Source organism: Bos indicus, chromosome X (assembly GCF_029378745.1).
Source record: "Bos indicus isolate NIAB-ARS_2022 breed Sahiwal x Tharparkar chromosome X, NIAB-ARS_B.indTharparkar_mat_pri_1.0, whole genome shotgun sequence".
Lineage (NCBI taxonomy): Eukaryota > Metazoa > Chordata > Mammalia > Artiodactyla > Bovidae > Bos > Bos indicus.
This window is the reverse complement of record NC_091789.1, coordinates 16,016,204-16,041,214: the sequence shown is the minus strand read 5'-3', so window position 1 is coordinate 16,041,214 and position 25,011 is coordinate 16,016,204. Positions and strand designations below refer to the sequence as shown.

The following is a 25,011-nucleotide window of genomic DNA, read 5'->3' as shown; positions in this document are numbered from 1 at the left end:
GAGAATCCCAGGGACGGGGGAGCCTGGTGGGCTTCCATCTATGGGGTCGCACAGAGTCGGACACGACTGAATCGACTTAGCAGCAGCAGCAGCAGGTGTGATGTCACATTACCCCCTGCATACATCCTTGATGAGCCCCAATCACAGTGATCACCTGCTGATGCGCCTGCCTTGCCCGCCAGCCTATGTATTCCTCGGTGGTAATGCCTGAGTCTTGTTCACCTCAGTATCCCTGGAGTCCAGGAAAGTACCTGGCACCGAACAGGCACTCAATAAGGTGTGTTGAACTGAAAGAGTAGTAGAAAAGGGTCACAAAGAGTAAAGGCATATGGAGCAGGAAAAGGGCGAATGCCTGGAGTCTCGGCTGGGGGAAATTACAACAGGAAAACAAAAGGAGCAAAAACAGACAATAAAGAATGGAGAAAACAAGCTCAAGGAGAGGTGAGGGATTGACTTTTCAAGTGTTTAGTAGTGAAAAGGTTAAGAATGGTGAGGCAGTTCTCTCCGTCCCTGGCTTTTTGTGTGGTTGTTATGGTTGAGCTGTACCTATTAAAATGTGGAATCAGGGTGAAAATGACTGAAAGGCAACTCATTCACTTGCTACTGGAGAAATGATCATCAGACATGGGTGTCTTTGTGGGTAAACTAATAGTCATTTCTGTGATTCTTAATATTCCTGATCTTGAATATTCAAATAAATGCTGCCCTCGTCCAAACAGACCCAGAGCTGTCCAAATGCAGGATGGTGTTTGTCCAGTCCTGGTTTACACCTGTTGTGACAATATAATAATTACTAATGCCCCATCAACCCTCAAAAGTGTCCCAATTTGGATGATAAATTATATAGTCAACCTGTATACCATCAACATTTCTTGAGCTCTTCCTTTGGACCAGATATTGTATAAGGTATTTGACATGAATAGTTTCATCATTAATAGATAATTGTTATGATCCTTCTTTAACATGAAGATGCAATGCACAGGCCAGAAAATTCACCCTGTAAAATTCAGTGGTTTTTAATATATTCACTGTGTTGTACAACCATCACAACTATCTAATTCCAGAATATTATCATCCTTCCCAAAAGAAAACCCCAAACTAATTAGTAGTCACTCCCTCTTCCCCTCTCCCCAGTCCTTGGCAACCACCAATCTGTCTCTATGGATTTGCCTGTTCTAGACATTTCATAGAAATAGAATCATATAATATGTGGCCCTTTTGTGTTTGATTTCTGGCAGTACTGTTTTGCAACTGAGGAAGTGAAGGCTCAGAGAGATTAAATAGTCTGCCCAAGGTCACCCCTCTAACAGGAAGAGGGTCAGACCTAGATCCAGGTGTGTCTGGCTTCAGGGTCCACATTCTTGTGCTGCCCACCATGGCGTGCTGCCTCCTCCTATATGCAGGTTTTCAGGACATTTTTGGAACTTCTTTCTAGCCTTCTTTCCAAAATGACTCACAGATCTTCATAAGTTGAGAGTGGATTTATTGTTTGGAAAGAGTACAAAGTCTTAAAGAGCAAGTATGGTAACGAAAGTGGGTTATCAAGTTGGGTGATTGTTATGGACTGAAATATGTCCCACCCCCCACCAGATTCATATCAGTTCAGTTCAGTTCAGGGCTTCCCTGGTAGCTCAGATGGTAAAGTATCTGCCTGCAATGTGGGAGATCCAGGTTCGATCCCTGAATTGGGAAGATCTCCTGGAGAAGAAAATGTCAGCCCACTCCAGTATTCTTGCCTGGAGAATTCCATGGACTGACCATGGGATTGCAAAGAGCAGTAACACTTTCACTTTCAGTTCAGTTCAGTCGCTCAGTTGTGTCCGACTCTTTGCAATCCCATGGACTGCAGCATGCCAGGCTTCCCTGTCCATCACCAACTCCCAGCGCTTGCTCAAACACATGTCCATCAAGTTGGTGATGCCATCCAACCATCTCATCCTCTGTTGTCCCCTTCTCCTTCTGCCTTCCATTTTTCCCAGCATCCGGGTCTTTTCTAGTGAGTCAGTTCTTCACATCAGGTGGCCAAAATATTGAAGCTTTAGCTTCAGCATCAGTCCTTCCAATGAACATTCAGGACTGATTTCCTTTAAGATTGATTGGTTTGACTTCCTTGCAGTCCAAGGAGTCTTCTCAACTCAAGAGTCTTCTCCAACACCACAGTTCAAAAGTATCAGTTCTTTGGCGCTCAACTTTCTTTATGGTGCAACTCTCACATCCATACATGACTACTGGAAAAACCACAGCTTTGACTAGATGGATCTTTGTTGGCAGTGTCTCTGCTTTTTAGTATGCTGTCTAGGTTTGTCATAGCTTTTCTTCCAAGGAGCAAGCATCTTTTAATTGCATGGCTGCAGTCACCATCTGCAGTGATTTTGGAGCCCAAGAAAATAAAGTCTGGCACTGTTTCCATTGTTTCCCCATCTATTTACCATGAAGTGATGGGACCAGGTGCCATGATCTTTGTTTTTTGAATGTTGAGTTTTAAGCCAGCTTTTTCACTCTCCTCTTTCACTTTCATCAGGAGGCTGTTTAGTTCCTCTCCACTTTCTGCCATAAGGGTGGTGTCATCTGCATATCTGAGGTTATTGATATTTCTCCCAGCAATCTTGATTCATATGTTGAACGGCTAACCCTGATCCCAACGTGACTCAGGTGACTGTATTTTGAGATGGAGCTTTTAGGAAGTAATTAAGGTTAAATGAAGTCATAAGGGTGGGGCCCTAATATAAGATTGATGGCTTTATAGAAAGAGGAAGAGACAGGTCTCTCTCTGTCTCTGTCCCTGTCTCTGTCAAGTGAGGACACAGAGAGAAGGCAACCATCTGCAAATCAGAAAAAGAGGTCTCACCACAACCTGACCATGCTGGCATCCTAATCTCAGACCTTCAGCCTCTAGAACTGTGAGAAATAAATTCCCATTGTCTAAGCCCCCCAGACTGTGCTGTTATAGCCGCTGGAACTAGTATGGTCATATTTTGGGATTAAAAAATGAGGCATAACCATAAAGTCAGAAGAGTGAGTGATTATTCTCTGTGACTTCAAGAGCAATTTCCTGAGGGGAGCATGAGAAGTATTTTGAATGTGGGAATCAGCATTGGAAACAGGAGAAGCATCTCTTTGTATGGCATTGTGTATAATGTGTATTGTATTTCTCTGGAAATTGTAACAAGTATAAGGAAAAGTTAAAATGTCCTATTATGCTACTGTTAATAATATGCTGTATTTTGTTCCAGTTTGTCCTTCTCTGAAGCCTTAATTGTATAGCCTATGTTCTTTTGAAGTAAACAATCAATATGCGGGTACATTAGATAGAATCTGTTATCTAATGTGGTCAAAGGTGGTTGTTGGTCAGTTAACTGATAAAATACGTCAAAGCAGGAATCACAATAAGTATGTATATTTGCACTCAAACACCTTAAACTTTTTAGTTTGACATAAAACATATATTTATATGTGAAGTTTTTGATGCAGGGTCAAGGGTTTTTGAGTAAGGGCTTCTGATTGGTGTTTCCATTTTTCTTCTCTGACACCCACTCATAATGCATCATCTATGATTGCCAGTATTTGCTCATTTAACATAGAAAAATTTGAGTACAGAATCCTTCCAGATTTTTATCCCCCAATATTTTACTGCTGTCATACCCCAAACTAATTTGACAGCATATTTGGGGGGATTCCCCCCTTATTGATTTTTTTTTTTTTTTTGCAAAGTGATCAACTTAGTTTTCATAGAAACCCCTTTTGTTATTGTGATCCTAATTCTTGTGATATACATATAATTTAATGAAATTGTGTAATTATAATATAAGTAGAATTGTCAAAAATATATTCAAGAAAATAATTATTAGTAAGCCTGAGACTCAGTCAATGGATATAGAAGTGCAAAGTCATATCAGAGTAGCCTACTAGCCATGATCTTTCATCATGACATAAGCATTTGTCAATGTTTTAAAGGGGGAACAGAAAGCATCTTCTGTGCATTGTTGAGTTAAAGTTGATTAAGATAGTTTCTTCAATCCTAAAGCATGACAGTACCAAAGAGTGTTCAAACTTACCCAACATTTGTGCTCATTTCACATGCTAGTAAAGTTATGGTCAAAATCCTTCAAGCTAGGCTTCAACAGTATGTGAACTGAGAACTTCCAAATGTACAAGCTGGGTTTAGAAAAGGCAGAGGAACCAGAGATCAAATTGCCAACATTTGTTGGATCATAGAGAAAGGAAGGGAATTCCAGAAAAACAACTGCTTCATTAAAAGCCTTTGACTGTGTGGATCACAACAAACTGTGGAAAATTCTTAGAGATGGAAATACCAGACCTCCTTATCTGTCTCCTGAGAAATCTGTATGCAGGTCAAGAAGCAACAGCTAGAACCTTACATGGAGCAAAGGACTGGTTCAAAATTGGGAAAGGAGTACGACAAGGCTGTATGTTGTCACCCTGCTTATTTAACATATATGCAGAGTACATCATGTGAAATGCCAGGCTGGGTGAATTAAAAGCTGGAATCAAGATTGCTGGGAAAAATATCAACAACCTCAGATATGCAGAGGTTGATAACACTAATAGCAGAAAGTGAAGAGAAACTAAAGAGCCTCTTGAAGAAGGTGAAACAGAGTGAAAAAGCTGGCTTAAAAGTCAGCATTCAAAAAACTAAGATCATGGCATCCAGTGCCATCACTTTATGGCAAATAAAAGGGGAAAAAGTGGGAGCAGTGACAGATTTTATTTTTATGGACTCCAAAATCACTGTGGACAGTGACTGCAGCCATGAAATTAAAAGACATGTTCTCCTTGCAAGGAAAGCTATGACCAACCTAGACAGCATATTAAAAAGAAAAGACATCACTTTGCTGACAAAAATCTATATAGTCAAAGCTATGGTTTCCCCAGTAGTCACGTATGGATGTGGGAGTTGGACCATAAAGAAGGCCGAGCACTGAAGAATTAAGGCATGCCAATTGTGGTGCTGGAGAAGACTATTGAGAGTCTCTTGGACAGCAAGGAGATCAAACCTAAAGGAAATCAACCCTGAATATTCATTGGAAGGACTGATGCTGAAGCTGAAATTCCAATACTTTGGCCACCTGATGCGAAGAGCCAACTCATTGAAAAAGAACTTGATGCTGGGAAAGATGGAGGGCAGGAAGAGAAAGGAACAACAGAAGTATTTAAGATGGTTGGATGGCATCATTGACTCAATGAACATGAGTCTGAGCAAACTCCAGGAGATAGTGAAGGACAGGGAAGCCTGGTGTGCTGCAGTCCAGGGGGTTGCAGATTTGGACACAACTTAAAGACTGAACAGCAACAAGAGAGTTTCTACTGTCCCTGATTACTTAAGAAAAATCTAAATATATGCAAACTAAAAAGGTAAAGTTCCCTTTAATCTAATCCCCTCTCCAGAAATAATGCTGTTAACAGTTTGGTATGTATTCTTCCAGACTCTTCTGTCTATCTATCTATGTACACTACTTACTGCTTGCTATGTGCCAGGCACTATACTAAGCCCTTGATGTGAATTATCTTGATTAATCCACACAACAATTCTATAAAATAATACTATTATTGTCTCCATTTTACAGATGAGTAAACCGAGGCTCAGGAAGGTTCAGTAATTAGCCCTAAGTCTCATAGTGACTAATTTGTTCTTCCTCTTGAGAGGACTGTTGTGCTAATGCACACGAATCAAGTTAAATGTTTGGATCTATTCATCTATTTATTCAGTAAGCATTTATTTAATGCCCACTCTTTGCCAGTGACTGTATAGAATGCCAGCTACTCAGACACACGCCTGAATAAGGGAGATCAATCTGTGAGCTAAATGATTTGCCCCAATTCAAAAACCTAGTCAATAGGTAGAGCAGGATTAGAGTCCAGGCTTGTTTAACCACCTGTTCTTTGCCCTATGTGCAAAGAAGCTTTGGTAGACTGTTTTTTTGGAGAGAGACAACACCGCTTGAATAAGTATCGTTTGCATGAGAAATTGAGTTTGGATCCCCAAGAAATCAGTGTCCAATGCTTAAGGCCAAGTTTGTAGACTGGAGATTATAAATACATGTTCTGAAAAGTTTTAAATTATATTATATGTGTGTGTGTGTATGATTTTTCTTAAGGCAAATACTGCTCTACTGTAATCCAAGGCAGAGTTCAAAATTGGAGTTTCTATTTCTTGAGTGGGAGGGCCGGTGATAAAGCATTTAGATCCTAAGGAGCTTAAACAAGAGCAAGCAATGGAAAAGAGAATCAGAAGTCCAGAAAAAATAGGAAAGTTGTAAACAGAGATATTATGAGAAAATAATAAAGATTGAAGAATTGGTTGAAAAAAAGTAAAGGCTGCATGTTAAGACAGAACCAAGACCTTACCTATTGTGCAACACATTCCACTAGGCTGGCCAATTTCAATGTACACTATGGAGGGTTGAAGGGAAATGCCTCTCCCAGAGATGGGGGTGGAGAACTCGAGCCACGTGAGCCCCTGACCTCTGAGTGCACACATGCCAAAGCCTTTTAGAGCCAGTTGGCAAGATATACAGGGGTGGACGAGTCAGGGGCTTATTCTTGTAAACATGGTATGGAATCTTACAGAAGGGAGCAAAAAGGCAGCCTGGATTGGAAACCTTACAGGAACGGCTATATACTCTTTGTGACTGCAGAAACATTCAAGTATACAAACGCATGGAATGTGGCAGCATTGATGCGGAGGATTAAGCACCCCAATGGAAAAAGAAAGAAGAAAAAAAAATGAGAAGGAAAAAGGAAAGTCTTGAGTTTCTTAAATTGTTTGCAAAGAAACTGGAGTCTATGACGGAATTTGGTCCCCATGACTGAAATGTTTCTTTGGTGTTGGAAAAAGTCTTGCTGTCATCTCTCTCTCTCTTTAGAATTTTTTTTTAATTCATAATAAAAATCTTGTGGCAGCTCCTTGTCTGGAGGACTTTAAAAATAGGAGCGATTTCATCTGTCTGGAATGGTCTGTGTCAGCACTTGCCCTAGGCAAGGTTGCCACAGAGGCAAAAACACCCCCTCCCTGCCCCCTCCCAGACACCCCTCCCCCACTGCCCCCCAATGCCTTTCAAGCCCCCAAACCACCTCCCCTCTGTGGGCTGGCCCCCTTTTCCCGGACCACAGCTCCAATGAGACCTCCCACATAAAATCAAACCTCCTTGTCTTCAGCTCTCTCTCCAGGTGCTAAGGAGGCAGTAACTTTCACCCTTTGCGGCCTATTTGCATTTAAAACCAGGACCCTGCTTAACCCTCATGAATCTCAAGTTGGTGGAGATTTGGACCGTGTAACCGAGCAGAGAGAGGTCCAAGCAAGAGGGGAGTGTTTTGAGTCCTTGGGGGAAGGGAGTGGGGGAAGTTGCCTTCCTGGAAGCTATTAAATCCCAGATGTGAGTTCTGTTCAGTGTGAGACTGCCTTGAGGGAGAGTGTTGGTGGGTGGGGGAGGTTGTCTGGACTCTCTGACCTCTCAAGGTTGGCATTAATTCTATGGGTCGGTGATTTCCAACTATATTCCCTGAGCCCGGCTTCCTTCGCAGCACTAGAGGCACCTCGTGACTTGGCTTTAACTAGGGGTTTTCAACAGCGTGTCTTTGTGCCTATCAGCCAGGGCCCAATTTTCCCATCACTGTCCTCCCCGCCACTGCAACCCTCAGCTTCAGCGATGGTGGCTGAAGATCAGCCCCAGCCCCACTCCGCTCAGGTTTTCAGCTCTATACAGCTCCCGTTCTCAGAGAAGCCTGAGAAAGGGACTGTTTTGTGCTCACAGTGTGAGGGGACTTTATGAAGAAAGAAATAATACGTGTGGCCTTGCATGAAATGAATATGTTAGACGCAGATTTGGTGGAAAAAGCTGCAAAATCAAATCTCCTGGCAGAACTCAGAGGAGGAAGTTGGTCAGTTTCATGTTGGAATAACCCACATTCAAGAGCCCCTAGTATGTGCCAGGCTCTGAGTTAGATCCGGTGAGTAACAAGAAAATTAAAGCAAGGTCCCTGGTATGAAGGAATTCAGTCTAACAGGGAAGATAGACATCCCATGTGAGAAATGTCATGTTTGAGGTAAGCAAGAGTGTCTGGGAGCACGGAGTGTGCCCTTGGCTCCACCTGCTCCTGTAGGGATCAGAGAATGCTCTCCTGGGGAGATGGCATCTGAGCTGAGTAGGAGGAAGCCAAAGCCAAGAAAGATGGGAAGGGCGTTCTGTGTAGAAGGAATGACAGAAGCAGAGGCATGGAGGCATGAAGCTACTTGACCTGTGTGGGGAGCCAGGAGCAGGCTGCGATTAGTAGAAAGTGGCGGGCCGGGGAAGGGCAAGAGATGAAGCTGGAGGGGCAGGCGGGCCGCCAGAGAGGGAGGAGGGCCCAGCCTCCCTGCTAGGGAGTACAGACTTTATCCTGAAGGGAGTCACTGAAGGATTTTAAACAGGTCAGAATTGCATCTTGATTAAACTATCTGTCAATTGGGGGAAATCCTTAAAATTGCCTGTGGAATGAACTGATGAAAGAATTCCATTGAAAGCGTGGATTTGTAGATCCAGCCTAAGTAGTTAAGGGTGAGGCTGTCTTTTCCAAGAGGGTTTCTCATTCATCTGAGGCTTTTTAAAAGGTACCTCTAAAACAATCTACAGATAGATGCCTGTATATGTATGTAAGATTCAACCTCATTTGGGAGGGTACCAGAAAACTGTGCTTAAAGGAAACTGTTTGAATAAAGTCTAGGTGCTTCTCCCTTTCCCCACGCAACCTGCCCCACCCCCGCACTGCAGTAATAGTATTAGCCTAGAATGGAAAACTGCTATGATCTCTTTGCTTTGTTTAGCAAAAGTCATCCGGGAAGGCGCTGTTTAACTTGAGCTGCAGCCATCTAAATCTTGCTGAAAAGGAGTATTTTGGATTAGAATTCTGTAGCCATTCTGGAAATAATGTAAGTTGCTTTCATTATAGGGTTCTTTGTGTCTAGAATTGCTTCTAAATGCAGCTTGCAGCTAGGTATGTAGGGCTCAAACCCCTGATTGCAAAATGAAAAACCATTTAAACCCTTGCAAAATGACAGGATTTAATCACTATTTCCCCTCCTTGGCTATTAAAAGTCACTTCAGTTTGCCAAACACAAACTCTTCCACCCGCTGCTCCTCTTTTGTGTCTTCACTGTGTGAAGAGCTCTCTGTGCTTGGTTCTGATTTTCTAGAGGCTGGAACTCAGCCTCCAGAATGAAGACTGCTAACCTCACCAATGAGTGTTCAAGGCACTCTCCTTGGCCCTCTCTCATGTCCTACCACTCCCAATGTTCTCCCTGCTGTGTCCTGCCTTGGCAGATCTCTTATCTGGCCCCTTCCCAGAAAGGCTCATTATGACTACTAAGCTGGCATTTGGAGGCTGTAGGATTCAAATATGGAGCCAAACGCCTTCATTAGTCTTTGTGGCCACTAATAAGCCTGGCATATGACACCTCCGTCATCCCTCTGTGGCAGGGGAGCAGTAATTCAAATGTCAACAGCCAAGGGTTTATAGATCAACAATCTGCACTGTCATTGGGAAAATACAAGGGGGCAGACTGAGTGTGGGGCAGGCACGGCATCTCTTTAACGTTGCTGTTCCTTATTATCTTTAGAAGTCTGAAGAGTCTTGATTTTTGTTTGCTTCATGTTGACTTTAATATGTTAAAAAAAAAAAGTGTACTCAGTGCCATGTTCTACCAATTCTTTCATTAATGTTATTACAGGTCTGGTTGGAACTGCTGAAGCCCATTACAAAGCAGGTAAAAAGTAAGTATGGAAAATCACTTAAGGAATAGAATTCCTAGTTATAACTTGAAAATATTTCAACAATACCGCACTATTCCACACCTTAATATAAGCTGAGAAAAGGGCTTTGATGTATTATTTTAATCCTTCATCATCCAATAAATTTACCAATTTTGAAAAATCGTTTTAACTTTGCCTGAGATGAAGAAAATCAGGCTGCTAGGTTTTTGAGTAAATTTAGAGAACTCTGTGGATTGGCCCTAGGACTACATCTCTGACTGCTGCTGCTGCTAAGTCGCTTCAGTCGTGTCCGACTCTGTGCGATCCCATAGATGGCAGCCCAACAGGCTCCCCCGTCCCTGGGATTCTCCAGGCAAGAACACTGGAGTGGGTTGCCATTTCCTTCTCCAATGCATGAAAGTGAACAGTGAAAGTGAAGTCACTCAGTCGTATCGGACTCTTAGCGACCCCATGGACTGCAGCCTACCAGGCTCCTTTGTCCATGGGATTTTCCAGGCAAGAGTAGTGGAGTGGGGTGCCATTGCCTTCTCCACATCTCTGACTCTAGCCCTGAAAATCTTTGAGCATCCCTGATGTCAATCAGCCATGCCATTCGCAGTCTTCCAGAAGGTGTTTTAGTTTCATTCTATCACAGACATTGTCCATTCATTTCAGTTCACATTTGAGTGCCTGTATGTATGAAATAATCCACCTACCCCATATGTTACAATCTATGTGGTGGTTCTCAAATTTCAGTGTGTATTAGGATCACTGTGAGGTGGGGCAGGCAGGGTCTTATTAAAATGTAGATTCCTGGGCCTCACCCCCACGTTAGGGGCCAGCAATCTGCATTTTTAACAACCTCCATAAGTGTTTCTGCTTGCAGGTTGATTTCAGGCCACACTTTGAGGAAAGCTGTCTTTGTGTGTCTTCCCCCACCTGCTCTCTGCATGTTGCTGCTTCCCACTGTATGATGTGGGTCTTCCCAGGCGGCGCTAGTAGTAAAGAACACGCCTGCCAATGCAGGGGATGTAAGAGACGTGGGTTCAATCCCTGAGTCAGGAAGATCCCCTGGAGAAGTGGCAACCCACTCCAGTATTTGTGCTTTGAGAATTCCATGAAGAGAGGAGCATGGTGGGCTATACAGTCCATGGGGTCGCAAAGGATCAGACATGACTGAAGTGACTTAGCACTGGATGATGATACTCTGTCACATGATTGTAGCAGCTTCCCAACTGACTCCCTCACCTCACCCCTACAATCCATCTTGTGCACTACTCCCAAAGGAACTATTGCAAATAGAAACCTTACCGCATCACTCTCCTGCTTAAAGTGTTTCCATGACTCCCTATGGCCCTCGGAATAAAGTCCAAACCCCTTTGCATGACCCACAAAGCACTGAATTCTGACTGGCTTTTTAGCCTTTACCTCTGCCTCTGACCACTTCATACTCCTACCTCTCCTGACTTGAACAAAACTAGCCTCAGGTGTAGGCTTCTCAGATAAAATAGAAGATGCCCAACTAAATTAGAATTTCAGACCAATGAAGACTAATTTTCTTAGTGTAAGTATGTCCCATGCAATCATTTTTTATCTGAAATTCAAATTTAACTGAGAATCCTGTCTTTTTATCTGCTAAATCTGGTGGCCCTACTGAGGTGTCAGCTCCTCCAGGAAGCCTTCCTTGACTTCCTCCAAACTCTTTTCTCCCTCTTGGGCTTAAAGTGTTATAAAGCACCACTTTGTGGTGCTGTACTCGTCAGTCTAGAAGTCTGCCTCTTCTACCAGCCTTTGAATGCTTAATTGTATTTTTATTTCCAGGACCTGCTAGTACAATGCTTAGCATACAACAGACACTCAACAAATATTTACTGAATGAATGGTGTTAGTGCTGCATGTGTACACTGGCTTTTGATGCAAAAAGTTTCTTATTTTCAAATGCAAGTAGGAGTGAAGGCAAGTAGATACGGATTTTTAAAGTAATTAATTTTGCAGTAGGTCCTTGTTGCTTATCTGTTTTACATATAGCAGTATGTACTTGTCAATCCCAATTCCCCAAGATGTTTTCTTAATGTAGATTTTATGATACACGGAGGTCTCAGTCCCTACTACTAGTTCCCTTTAAGAATTTTGAGCCAGCTGAAATTCACCTGCCTCTACAGTGGGGTCCTTCTCTCAGCCAGGAATGCAGAATCACAAGTAGCAAGTGGTATATTTTTCTAAATGCAACACTTCTTAAGAGAGGACACTGCTGCTGCTGCTGCTAAGTCGCTTCAGTCGTGTCCGACTCTGTGCGACCCCATAGATGGAAGCCCACCAGGCTCCCCCGTCCCTGGGATTCTCCAGGCAAGAACACTGGAGTGGGTTGCCATTTCCTTCTCCAATGCATGAAAGTGAAAAGTGAAAGTGAAGTCTCTCAGTCGTGTCCGACTCCTTGCGACCCCTTGGACTGCAGCCCACCAGGCTCCTCCATCCATGGGATTTTCCAGGCAAGAGTACTGGAGTGGGGTGCCATTGCCTTCTCCAAGAGAGGACACAGTAGGCCCCAAACGGGGCACATCTTCACAAAAAGAAAGTCAGAGAGAGAGAGAAGGTAGGAAGAGGGGCACGAGGACTTTCCCAATTGCTGTCCACATAGAGGCACAGTCCAGAAATAGCAGCATTTCACAAATGTGAAAAATTGAAATTTCAATGAAAAGTCCATGGGAAGGAGTGATGAGGAGAGGAGGGGAAGGGAGAGAGGAGTGTGTGCGCGCGCGCGTGTGCGTGTGTGTGCGTGTGTGTGTGTTTCTGAAGACATGTAACTGTTGAAATAAGACTTATGGAGATATTGTGTTTTAAGATCCTAAGGAAGTTGTTTTCAAATTTATGGTGAAATTTTTCCCAGTGGACCCTGGACATCTGCGAGAAGAGCTTACAAGGTATAGTACTTGTATGATGCATGATGTTATTTAATCATTATCCTTTTATCAGGGAACAAGCTTCTAGCCTTCTTTGGAAGGCTTGGATCATAGTCTCTTTCTGGGAGATGGTGAGGAGTTGGTGAGCAGGAGGGCCTGGCTGGTCCCCGAAATGTTACTCTTTCAAAGGATAGGGACTTGAGGGACAAGGAGGGGTGGTGTTCTAAAAGTGGTAACCAGCCTGGGTGCCCACTTGGGGGATATGCCATTACCTGCTACAACAGTAAGAATGTTTGCCTCCACTGCGTCTGTGTTCCCATCATAGGGCAGCTTGACAGCACAAGTATGATGCCAGCTAAGTTCCCTGCATGTTGAAAATGGTTGTGTGTGTGTGTGTGTGTGTGTGTGTGTATCCCATAGGTAGGAAGTGATAATGACTCATAAAACCTTTCTAAAGTAGAAAAGTAAAAAATATAAAACTAAATTGTAATAAATTATTTATTTTGCACAATTATAAATGATTGACATTTAAGTATAATATTAATAATTGCTATTATTAATATTATACAAGTAAAATATTTGTATACTTGTAAAAATGTAAAAGGTATAAAGTATGAAATGTTGAAGTATTTTTATATTTGTAAAAATTCCCTTTAAAATGACAATGTAAACTTACTTCTTTGAAAACACCTTGTCAACATAGAAAAAAAAATGAAAGTGTCATTTGCTAGGTTGTGTCCAGCTTTTTGCGACCCCATGGAGCCCCCCAGGCTCCTCTGTCTGTGGAATTCTCCAGGAAAAAAATACTGGAATGGGTTGCCATGTCCTTCTCCAAAGGACCTTCCTGACCCAGGGATCAAACCTGGGTCTCCTGCATTGCGGGCAGATTCTTTACCATCTGAGCCACCAGGGAAACAGTCTCATAAACCTTTGCTTTCTAGACTTTAGACTCCAGACTTCTACACATAAAAGGAATATAAGGAAACGGGTCCTGGGAACTAGAGTGACTTGACCAAGGTCTTGGGATGTTAGAGAATATTTCACCTGACATATGCCCCAACATCATTCATGGCCAGTTTTTCTTTACCTCTCTTGTACAGGAAGCTTCTTTTCTGAGAGGTCTTTGTAGAAGTCAGTCTTTTCACATATCAGTCTCTCTCTCTAAATCCTCTCCAAATTTGTGAGTTTTAGGCCGCTTTCCCACATAACTTGGTATCTCTATTAGTTTGCCTTTGCTTACCCATTTCAGTCCAGTCTCAAATTGTAACCAATTCTGATGGAGATAAACTTTTTCTTGGGAAAAAAAAAAAGAATGAGAGAATCAATGTGATGATAAATGATTCATCAGCTGTTCAGAGGAAGGATTTGGTATTTGCAGCAGGCAGCTGCCTCCTTAACAGCAAGGAATGTGTCAAATGAGAAGTTTACTTTCTTTCTTGTTAGGAGTAAAATGAAATTCACCTCCCCTTTAGCAATTGAGGCTGATTATTCTCATTTACATTTATATTTGAAAGCAGGCAATGGCAAAGTTTAGACTTCCTTTATTTTTTCCCCATTGGTCCATTTGAGAATACTTAACTGTAGTTGACTTTACAAGGAAGCGTTGTTTGAGGCCAATACCTGAGTTTCTCAGAGTGGCATTCAAATATAACTTTTCTAATTGAATCATTTCTAATCCTTTAGGGGAGTATCACTTTTCACTTTCATAATGAACCCTTTTGTAAAGTGAATAATCATCTACTAATTTATCTGTTTTCTCCCACTCTGTATTTTCATTTATCACCTGCAGTTAATTTTGATTCACCACATTACCTTCAAGTCTTAACTGGTTTTAAAACATCTAGATAGAATGTTACTTAGAAATTTATCAATTACATCTTATATAGGGAAATGCACACAGTAGATACTCAATGAATGTTTTAATGTCTAAAATAAAATATTGGAAACAGTTTTGGATCAAGAAGGGACACAGTCAGCAGTAGAATCTTAATTATACACATCTTTTTGAAAGTTGATTGCCTTTGATAAGGGCTTAAAAGTATGGAACAAACGCTCTTTGCCTGTTCGGCAAAGCTCTGGATGCCAACATGCACTTTATGGGTCCCTGATTATCGGTGGAGGGCTTCCCAGGTGGCGCTAGTGGTAAAGAGTGCCAATGCATGAGATGCAAGGGACACAGGTTCAATCCCTGGGTCAGGAAGATCCCCTGGAGGAGGGCACGGTAACCCATTCCAGTATTCTTTCTGGGAAATCCCATGGACAGAGGAGCTTGGCGGGTTACAGTCCATGGGGTCGCAAAGAGTCAGACACGACTGAAGAGACTTAGCGCGAATGATTACAGCTGGGGAAAAGGGCAGTCTGGCTTCATTCCATTCGGGACACAGTAATTCCATACCTGCTGTGTGCAAAGGGCTGGGCTGGGCCCTGGTGATACAGAGACGGGGGTCCACGTGAAGGGGAAGAAGCATGTCCTCAGGTTCTTGATTTCTGAAACACCGTCTTTTGGGTAGGAGCCAGCCTAAACTGGATGGCAGACCTGAGATCTGGCCACAATTTCACTCTGTCGGGGTGATAGGACTTTGCCAAGATCACCTAACCTCTGTCTTTCCATAATTGGAACATGGGGTGATGGTGCCAACTTTCTAAGTTGTTACCATAGCGAGGACTTGAGAGCATTTTGTGAACAGAGCAGCCCTGGCCTCCTGCACAGTCTTATTCTTGCTGAATCTCTCTTTCTCTCTGGCGGGGTACGTGGCCTTGCTACGTGGCAGAAACCACCAGAGGATGGCTGGCCAACTCCCTTGAGTTGGCGGGAGGATTTGGCCAGGGTGATTCCTAACGGCTGTGAGGCCTGCCAAAGCGCTGGCTCAGCCGAGTCGTGGTCTAGCTGTTGGTTAGGGGCTGAAGCGAAGCCTATGCATTACTCACCACCCCCAATAGGCATCTCCCTGACTGGGGGCACCGTGTCTTTCTTGAAACATCTTGGGTCTGGGCGAAGGGAAATGCTTCTGTCTTGTTCCTGTTTCTTTCTCAAGAGATTTCCCCCCACTTCTTTGCAGGTACCTTTTTACTCTTCAAATAAAGAAGGATTTGGCTCTGGGAAGGCTGCCATGCAGTGACAACTGTACAGCGTTGATGGTATCCCACATCTTACAATGTAAGTAGCAAATGTCGGCTTTGGGGCCCATCAATTAGCTAGAGAACCCAGCAAAGGAGCTGAGCACCCTCAACGTCCCCACCATTGTGCTGGGACCTTTCTGTGGAGGAGAGAAAGCAGGGATGAGATAGATGGGAATGACATGGTCCAGTAGAAAGGGGCTGGTCACTGTAGTCACTGAGATTTGGATACAAATCCTATCTCTGCATTCTAACTGTTGTAGCCTGGGGTGAAGTCCCCTGTTTGTCTCTGTCTGTGCCTGTTTTTCCCTAGTCTTTAAAATAGTGACAAGAATGCCTTCTCACAGAGTGCTTATGTAGATTAAAAGTAAATGCTGATTTCCTTCTATCTCCTTTTAACCTTGCCCTCCCACTGCCCCCAGCTTGCTCACCAGGAGCTGGTCTGGACTAATCCAGGCACGGACTTGGCTAGGCAGGCCCCCTACTCCTTCTGCTTCCCCCAGAAGCCATTTGTGGTACGTGCTTTCTGCGGCACATTGTCACATTTAATGTGATTTCCGTGTTGCTGTTTATCATGATTCCAGAGAACAAAGCACAGAGTCCAGCAGGTGGAGAGAGGCTAAAAGGGAAAAAGGCCCCAGGCGTCTATTAGAGTTCCCCATATTCTAGCAGCCAAGCCGGTGGACGAGGCTGAGTAAGGAAGGGAAAAGGAGACCCAGGGAACAGTGGGGCCTTGCCTGGGAGGGGGTGAAGCTGGGCAGGTCAGCCTTCTCCTCATCCCCAAGGGTAGGGTTGAGGCAGCTGGAAATAATCATTATGATTATTTTAATTCCATGTGTATAATCTATAATATTTGTTCAAAGGAGAATAGGCTGTTCCTATTCCTGCAGGATCATAACTTCATTTTTCTGGTTTCATTTTTTGACCTCTATCCATTGCCTCACTGACAGTCCAGAAATGGTCGATTTTTTATTTCAGTGGGAACTCCAGGATGAAGGGCTTGGATAGAGACAGTATCTGAGTCATTGTTTACCAAGTGACTTGTAACTGAGGCAGAGTGACAGCCCAGGATCTCAGGAAGGCAGTGAGCAGTGAGAGCGATAGTTACCAGAGAAGGCTTATGGAGGAGGTGGCTTTCGTGCTGCGCTTTAAAGGGATGCACAGGAATTGGATATGTAATGATAAGCAGAGAAAAAAGCAAGAAAAAAAGGGAGGGGCAGTGATGGTACAAGAAGGAAGTATACACAGAGGATACAGCTTAAGTACAGCTTGAGCATAGGGTCTGTTTAAGGGAGGTGGCCAAAAACTAAGCATCATTTTGAAGGGCCTTGAATGCCAAGGACACTAACTACACGTCCAGTATTGTGCTTGCGGTGGGGTCGGGAAATGGGGTAAGGCAAATGGAGATAACCGTATTGGAAGACTTATCCTTCTCCACTTTATCCGCCTGCTAAATCAGCAGTCATTCTGATTGGGGCTCCCCAGACAGCCTTTGATGGGGGAGCCCAATTTCATTCTTAATGGTTCAGCATTATGGATTTGAGCATTCCCTAGTGGCCATTTGAGGCATAGCACAGAACACTTCAGGTTTTCTAGAGGGTATTTTGTTTGCCAATAGAAGCTCTTTCCACAGAAAAAAGCTGAAGTTTCAAGGAGTCAGCTCTTCACAATCCATGCAGGTCAGATTATTTCACTGGATGCTAAGACAGTGTGCAGAACCCAACCAGGCTGCTCATTCATTTGCTCATTTATTTATTCATTTAATATTTATGTTGCAGGCATTCAAGGGCCTCCACATTCTGACCTTGTCATCTGCTTAAATCTCTCTTACACACCCCTCTGGCTCTAGCCAGATTTCCTCCCAAACACAATTTGTACATTCCAAACATTTATGAATACCCTTAGTAACTCTTCTTTGTCATTCATTCAGCAAAAATGTATTGAGTACCTACCACATGCCAGGTACTACTATAGGCACTGGGAACATAGCAGTGAAATAAACGACAAAAATCCTTGCTCTCATGTAGCTCACATTTGGCAGTGGAAGACAATCAGACCAAAATAAGGAAATATATAATGTATTAATATGATTGTAGGTGATGAGTGCACCAGAGGCCTTTAAATATGGAAGGGAGAGAAGGAAATTCAAGGGGCAGGTATTGAATTTTTTAAAAAGGTGGTCAGGGTAGGCTTCACTGTGAAGGTAACAGCTGAACAAAGACTTGGAGGAAGTAAAAGACCAAGCCATGCAGAAATTGGGTGGAAGAGAGTTTCAGTCAGAGAGTATCCAGTACAAAGGGCCTGAGATGGGAACATGCTGGGAATATACAAGAAATATTAAGTAGGCTTTATGGCTGGCTGGAACTGAGGCAAAAAGGGAGACTAATCATGGAGAGTCTTAAAACTGTATTAAAATCGACTTCCCTGGCAGTCCAGTGGCTCCCAATGCAGGGGGCCCGGGTTCGATCCCTGGTCAGGAAACTAGATCCCACATGCTGCAACTAAAGATCCTGCGTGCTGCAACTGAGACTCAGTGCAGGCAAATAAATATATAAAAATAAAATATTTTAAAAAGCATATTCAAGACATAGGATATTACTCTAAATGTGATGGGAAGCCATTATAGCATTTGAAGCAGAGGAGTGAAATGATCTGAATTAGGTTTGAACTACATCATGCTGGCTGCAGTGGTGAAAACAGAAACTTGTAGCAAGTCATAAATAAGCCATAGTGATCTAATGTAAAGTATAATGAATGTAGACTGTAATATTGTATTATAATTATGTAATGTGATGAATATTGCTACAACAGCAATCATTGCCACCTATAAGTGTATCAAAGTAACCCAATGTTATAGTCAAATTTATTCAATTGAAAAAAGAGAGAAAACAGACCTTATGGGGGATGGTGGAAGTGGGGAGACCAGATAACAGGTGATGGCAGGAGAGAGAGAGGGTGGTAGTTTGGACCAGTGGGCTCACAGTGAAGGTGCAGATGCTCTGCGCTGCCTTCTGTCATTAATGATATTTACCTATTTGTATGTCATAGGTCTCTTCCTAGATTGTCAAGAGAAAAACAAGCATGGTCTTATGTGTTCCTATGTTTTCCTTAGAGTCAGCATAGGGCTTGTGCTTAATATACAGAAAGATTGGTGTGTGATGTGTGTGTGTGTCTAATTTATTTTTTTAAAACAGCTCAGTTGTGGTATAATTTGCATACGATAAAATTCACTCATTTGTAAGCCTGTAACTCAACGGTTTTTTGTAAATTTACAGAGTTGTGCAACCTTTACCACAACCCAGTTTTCAAACATTTCCATCATGCCAAAAGAGATCTCTCATGACCATTTGCCCATGCTCAGCCCAGCAACCACTAATTTATTTTCTGTTTCTGTGGATTTGCCTTTTCTGGACATTTCATGGAATCACAATGACAAAATATGTGGTCTTTAGCATTGGGCTTTTCTTAACAAGCGTAATGTTTTTGAAATTCATGCATGTTCTAACATGAATCACAGCCGTCTGTTCCTTTCTACTGCTGAGTAGTATTCCATTTTATGGGTATACCACATTTTGTTTATTTACCTGGTGAGGGATGTCTGGACTGTTTCCAGTTTAGCTATTATGAATAATATTATGAATATTCATGTACAAGTCTTTGTGTGGACACGTGTGTTCATTTCTCTTGGGCAGACTCCTAAGAATGTAATTGTCTCGTCTTAAGGTAAATTTTTTTGGGCTTCCCTGGTGGCTCAGAGGTTAAAGCGTCTGCCTGCAATGCAGGAGACCTGGGTACGATCCCTGGGTTGGGAAGATCCCCTGGAGCAGGAAATGGCAACCGACTCCAGTATTCTTGCCTGGAGAATCCCATGGATGGAGGAGCCTGGTGGGCTACAGTCCACGGGGTCGCAGAGTCGGACACGACTGAGTGACTTCACTCACTCAAGGTAAATTTAGGGCTTCCCAGGTGGCGCTGCTGCTGCTAAGTCGCTTCAGTCGTGTCTGACTCTGTGCGACCCCACAGACGGCAGCCCACCAGGCTCCCCTGTCCCTGGGATTCTCCAGGCAAGAACACTGGAGCGGGTTGCCATTTCCTTCTCCAATGCATGAAAGTGAAAAGTGAAAGTGAAGTCGCTCAGTCGTGTCCGACTCCTCGCGACCCCATGGACTGCAGCCGACCAGGCTCCTCCGTCCATGGGATTTTCCAGGCAAGAGTACTGGAGTGGGGTGCCACTGCCTTCTCCGCCAGGTGGCGCTAGTGGTAAAGAATCCACCTGCCAATGCAGGAGACATAAGAGACGTGGGTTTGATCCCTGGATAGGGAATATCCTCTGGAGGAAGGCATGGCAACCCACTCCAGTACTCTTCCCTGAGAATCCCATGCATGGTCAGAGGAGCCTGGTGTGCTACAGTCCATGGAGTCGCAAAGAGGCAGACATGACTTAATACCTGAGCATGCGTGCACAATGACTGTTGATATTGAGTACCTTCTCATCTGTTTTGTTAGGCATGCCTATGTTTTCTCTGGGCTTCCCTGGTGGCTCAGACGGTAAAGCGTCTGCCTGCAATGCGGGAGACCTGGGTTCGATTCCTGGATCAGGAAGATCCCCTGGAGAAGGAAATGGCAATCCACTCCAGCACTCTTGCCTGGAAAATCCCATGGACGGAGGAGCCTGATAGGCTACAGTCCATTACCTATTCAAATCTTTTGCCAATTTTAAAATATGTTGTCTTATTGGACTTTAAGAGATTTTTATATATTCTTTTTTTTTTTAATTTTATTTTATTTTTAAACTTTACAATATTGTATTAGTTTTGCCAAATATCAAAATGAATCCGCCACAGGTATACCCGCGTTCCCCATTCTGAACCCTCCTCCCTCCTCCCTCCCCTCCCCTCCCTCTGGGTCGTCCCAGTGCACCAGCCCCAAGCATCCAGTACCGTGCATCGAACCTGGACTGGCGACTCATTTCATACATGATATTATACATGTTTCAATGCTATTCTCCCAAATCTTCCCACCCTCTCCCTCTCCCACAGAGTCCATAAGACTGATCTATACATCGGTGTCTCTTTTGCAGTCTTGTACACAGGGTTATTGTTACCATCTTTCTAAATTCCATATATATGTGTTAGTATACTGTATTGGTGTTTTTCTTTCTGGCTTACTTCACTCTGTATAATAGGTTCCAGTTTCATCCATCTCATTAGAACTGATTCTAATGTATTCTTTTTAATGGCTGAGTAATACTCCATTGTGTATATGTACCACAGCTTTCTTATCCATTCATCTGCTGATGGACATCTAGGTTGCTTCCATGTCCTGGCTATTATAAACAGTGCTGCGATGAACATTGGGGTATACGTGTCTCTTTCCCTTCTGGTTTCCTCGGTGTGTATGCCCAGCAGTGGGATTGCTGGATCATAAGGCAGTTCTATTTCCAGTTTTTTAAGGAATCTCCACACTGTTCTCCATAGTGGCTGTACTAGTTTGCATTCCCACCAACAGTGTAAGAGGGTTCCCTTTTCTCCATACCCTCTCCAGCATTTATTGCTTGTAGACTTTTGGATCACAGCCATTCTGACTGGCGTGAAATGGTACCTCATAGTGGTTTTGATTTGCATTTCTCTGATAATGAGTGATGTTGAGCATCTTTTCATGTGTTTGTTAGCCATCTGTATGTCTTCTTAAAAAATGTGAACCTTTTGTGATTCAGCCATAGCCTTTACTCCCAGGTGACTTCTTCATTGGGTTTCAATGTCTTTTTATATAACAGACTCCTGTTCTGGAAGGCAAGTTAGATTTTCACCATTATTTTTATCTAGATAACATCCAAAGACAAATTCCATAGGGACAAGTATATGTACCCAGTGGTCGTGCACAACCTGAAGTAAATTCATTATCAATGCTGCAGCCTTGGAGCCAACAAAAACCCCATGACCAATGTGGGCAAAACAGAAATAGGTAGAAGAGCCATTGATTTGGTATTTTTTAAAAAGCTTGTTATATAGAGATTTTCATTCTAATGTGGTTTTTTAAATATACAAGCATGCCTCATCTGTCTAAAAATGAGCATGCCATCTGTCTAAAACACAATAGAAAACCAAGACAAAAGAAAAATAACTTTGTAGTACTCAAAATTGATGCCCCATGTCCATGAATTTTACTCAATAGCAGAGCACCACATTATTCCATGGAGAGTCTATTTACTCTTATATTTCATAAAATCCTAATAGGTTTGTATATCTGGATTAGCTTTTTTTTTTTTTCATTTAAAATGTGAATTTTAATTGTAAAAACTGTTTTGGGTTCCCATTTTATGGTAGATTAGAAGTCATTATTTGGAACCAAGTAGAGACTTCTTCAGGGGAAGTCAATGACAAGGAAGTGATTCTTATGACACTGACAGAGAGTGAAAAGGCCTAAAAATTATAAAGAACATGTAAGAATTCAAAAACCAAAACAGGAGACTTCTCTGGAGGTCCTGTGGTTAAGACTCTGGGCTTCCAATGCAGGGGGCATGGGTTCAATCCCTGATCAGGGAACTAAGATCCCACATGCTGCATGGTGCAGCCAGTAAATAAATAAATAACAATGTCAAGCCATTTACTGTAGGGGCAGTAAATATCTACCTCAATTGCATTTGTAGGCACAGTGTTATAATAGACATTTATAGCAATAAATTGGATACATTTAGAACAGAATGTTATGACCAGGAATAAACTTCCAGTGATTTGGAAAAGCAAGAATGATTTCCAGAATGATTCACCTACTGGGGATTCCATATAGCGGGGTTTTACTAGGTTTCCAATGTACAGAGTGATGAACGGCTGTGGCTGGCTTACATTGTAGTTGGCATTTATAGTCTCCTTTCTGAATAATGTCTGATCAGTGCAGAGTGAGGTTAGGGGGCTGTCTTAGTTTGCTAGGGTTACCATAACGAACAACAACAGACTAGGCGACTTAAATGACAGACATTTATTTTCTCACCGCTCTGGAGGCTAGACATCAAAGACTGAAGAGTCAGCACTTTCAGTTTCTTTCGAGGCCTCCCACCTTGGCTTGCAGATGGCTGCCTTCCTGACGCATCCTCACGCAGTCTTTCCTCTTGTACCTGCATTCTTGGTGTCTGGCTGTGTGTCCAAATTTCCTCTTCTCAGAAGAACACCAGTCAAATTGGATTAGGGCCCACTCTACTGCCCCATTTTAGCATAATAATTCCTTTATATGCCCTGTCTTTAAACACAGTCATATTCTGAGGTACTGGGGGTTTAGGACTTCAACATACAACTTTGAGAGGGAGGACACAATTCAACTCACAACAGGGACTGATCAGGAACAGAAGAGATCATAAACAGAATGTGGGAGAAGAAAATAACATTTATCTATGATCCTGGAGCCTCTAAGACCTACACCGTGTCTGTGACTTCCTCTGTTGAGACTTTATAAAAGCCCACTGCTTCTGATTTGAAGAAGAACCAGTTAGTTCTTCCCCCACTACTCATAACCTAAAACAAAACAAATACACATCAAGTGTGTGGTGGGAGGTTTAGGGCTGCACTGGCCTCCAAGAAAGGGCTGTTTGGGGGCACTCAGAGGGTCTGTTGGGTGCTCCGTTGCTTAACTCATCAACGGTAATGTGAAATATGTCACTTTTCTGTCATGCAGCAGAACTGGGAGACTTTCATGAAGAAACAGATAGGAAACACTTGGCACAAACCCGGTATTTACCGAACCAAGATGATTTAGAGAGCAAGATCGTGCACTTTCATCAGAAGCACATGTAAGTTCTTTCACTGGCACCTGTTTCCACCTATTCCACTGGCAGGAAAGACTGAAGCCAGGGACAGACACTTAAAAGCAAGCTTTTAAGTCAGAGAAGCTTCAGTTTAGTTCAGTTCAGCCGCTCAGTCGTGCCCAACTCTGCCACCCCAAGGACTGCAGCACGCCAAACTTCCCTGTCCATCACCAACTTCCAGAGCTTGCTCAAACTCATGTCCATTGAGTCGGTAATGCCATCCAACCATCTCATCCTCTGTTTCCCCTTCTCTTCCTGCCTTCAATCTTTCCCAGCATCGGGGTCTTTTCCAATGAGTCAGTTCTTTGCATCAGGTGGCCAGCGTATTGGAGCTTCAGCTTCAGCATCAGTCCTTCCATTGAATATCCAGGACTGATTTCCTTTGGGATGGACTGGTTGGATCTCCTTGCAGTCCAAGGGACTCTCAAGAGTCTTCTGTAACACCACAGGCTCAAGAAAACATTGAGTTCCTCTTGGAACTCTCGGGGTGGAGGTGTCATTCTTGCTGCATTTATTAGGCTCATAAATTCTTTCTCCTTGCAGTGGCAGGAGCCCAGCTGAATCTGACATTCTGCTACTGGACATAGCGAGGAAGCTGGACATGTATGGCATCAGGCCACACCCCGCCAGTGATGGTGAAGGGATGCAGATCCACCTGGCTGTTGCTCACATGGGTGTACTGGTGTTACGGGTAACAGCTCCTTTCCTTTAAAGTCCTCAGCTTTTGGGGTTATCTTGGCTCAAACTTGAGTGTCCATTCTCAAGGTGACCCCTCCCCTCAGTTTTACTACCAGCCAGAAAGGGAGGCAGTGCTTGGAAGAGTTTGAGGTAAGTTCCCTCCCCTTGATGCGCTCTGTTTCCTTTTGCAACCTAGAACTGACTGTTTTCTCAGAAGCTCACATGTTAGATCAAGCCAGCATGGTGGAGAGATGAAGTCAAGAGGCTCTTCAGAACTTTTAGACCCTAAAGAATACAGATTTTGGCATCCTAAAAGCCCAGGCTGTGACATAAAGTGCATTCAGCCTGTCCAAATCTGCCAGAAAAAAACCAAAGAGTTTCTCATTCAGTTACTAGTTAAGTTGGAGGTGCCCAGTGCCCACAAATAGGGCATTAGCACCCAACCCTGCAAGAAATCTTTACTGTTAAGAGACTCATCCTTTCCCCAAGGTTCTGTTTTCCAGGTTAGAAACCAACTCAGGGCTCTCTGGTCCTCCATCATCATTAATCCTCACGCCTAGGAATGTGGCCAGAGGCTATTTTCAACAGTTTTTCAGTCTGTTTAGACTTCTATATCTGTGAATATTCAGTGAATTCAGATCCAAGTTAAAGTTTAAGAACCTTCAGAATGATAGGCAGATACCTGGACACGTTTGGGAGTGAACCCCTTGTGAGAAAGCAAGGGATGGCTTTGGACCCACTGACCTCCAGGACCGAATTATAGCACTGAAAT

The 25,011-nt window shown here is 43.2% G+C and overlaps 1 protein-coding gene and 1 pseudogene across 1 annotated transcript in view; one reads left to right on the top strand and one right to left on the bottom strand.

The window, feature by feature from the left end:
• The first annotated feature begins 328 nt into the window (after positions 1–328).
• FRMD7 (FERM domain containing 7) overlaps positions 329–25,011 on the top strand; it is a 35,031-nt gene continuing 10,348 nt past the window's right edge. Inside the window, exons 1-8 of the mRNA XM_070784171.1 lie at positions 329–441; positions 7,244–7,316; positions 8,822–8,926; positions 9,725–9,767; positions 12,589–12,667; positions 15,706–15,803; positions 23,432–23,546; positions 24,105–24,252. Of these exons, the coding sequence (XP_070640272.1) occupies positions 329–441; positions 7,244–7,316; positions 8,822–8,926; positions 9,725–9,767; positions 12,589–12,667; positions 15,706–15,803; positions 23,432–23,546; positions 24,105–24,252 (774 nt within the window). The remainder of the gene's footprint in view (positions 442–7,243; positions 7,317–8,821; positions 8,927–9,724; positions 9,768–12,588; positions 12,668–15,705; positions 15,804–23,431; positions 23,547–24,104; positions 24,253–25,011) is intronic.
• LOC139181437 (NADH dehydrogenase [ubiquinone] 1 beta subcomplex subunit 1 pseudogene) lies at positions 21,197–21,720 on the bottom strand (annotated as a pseudogene).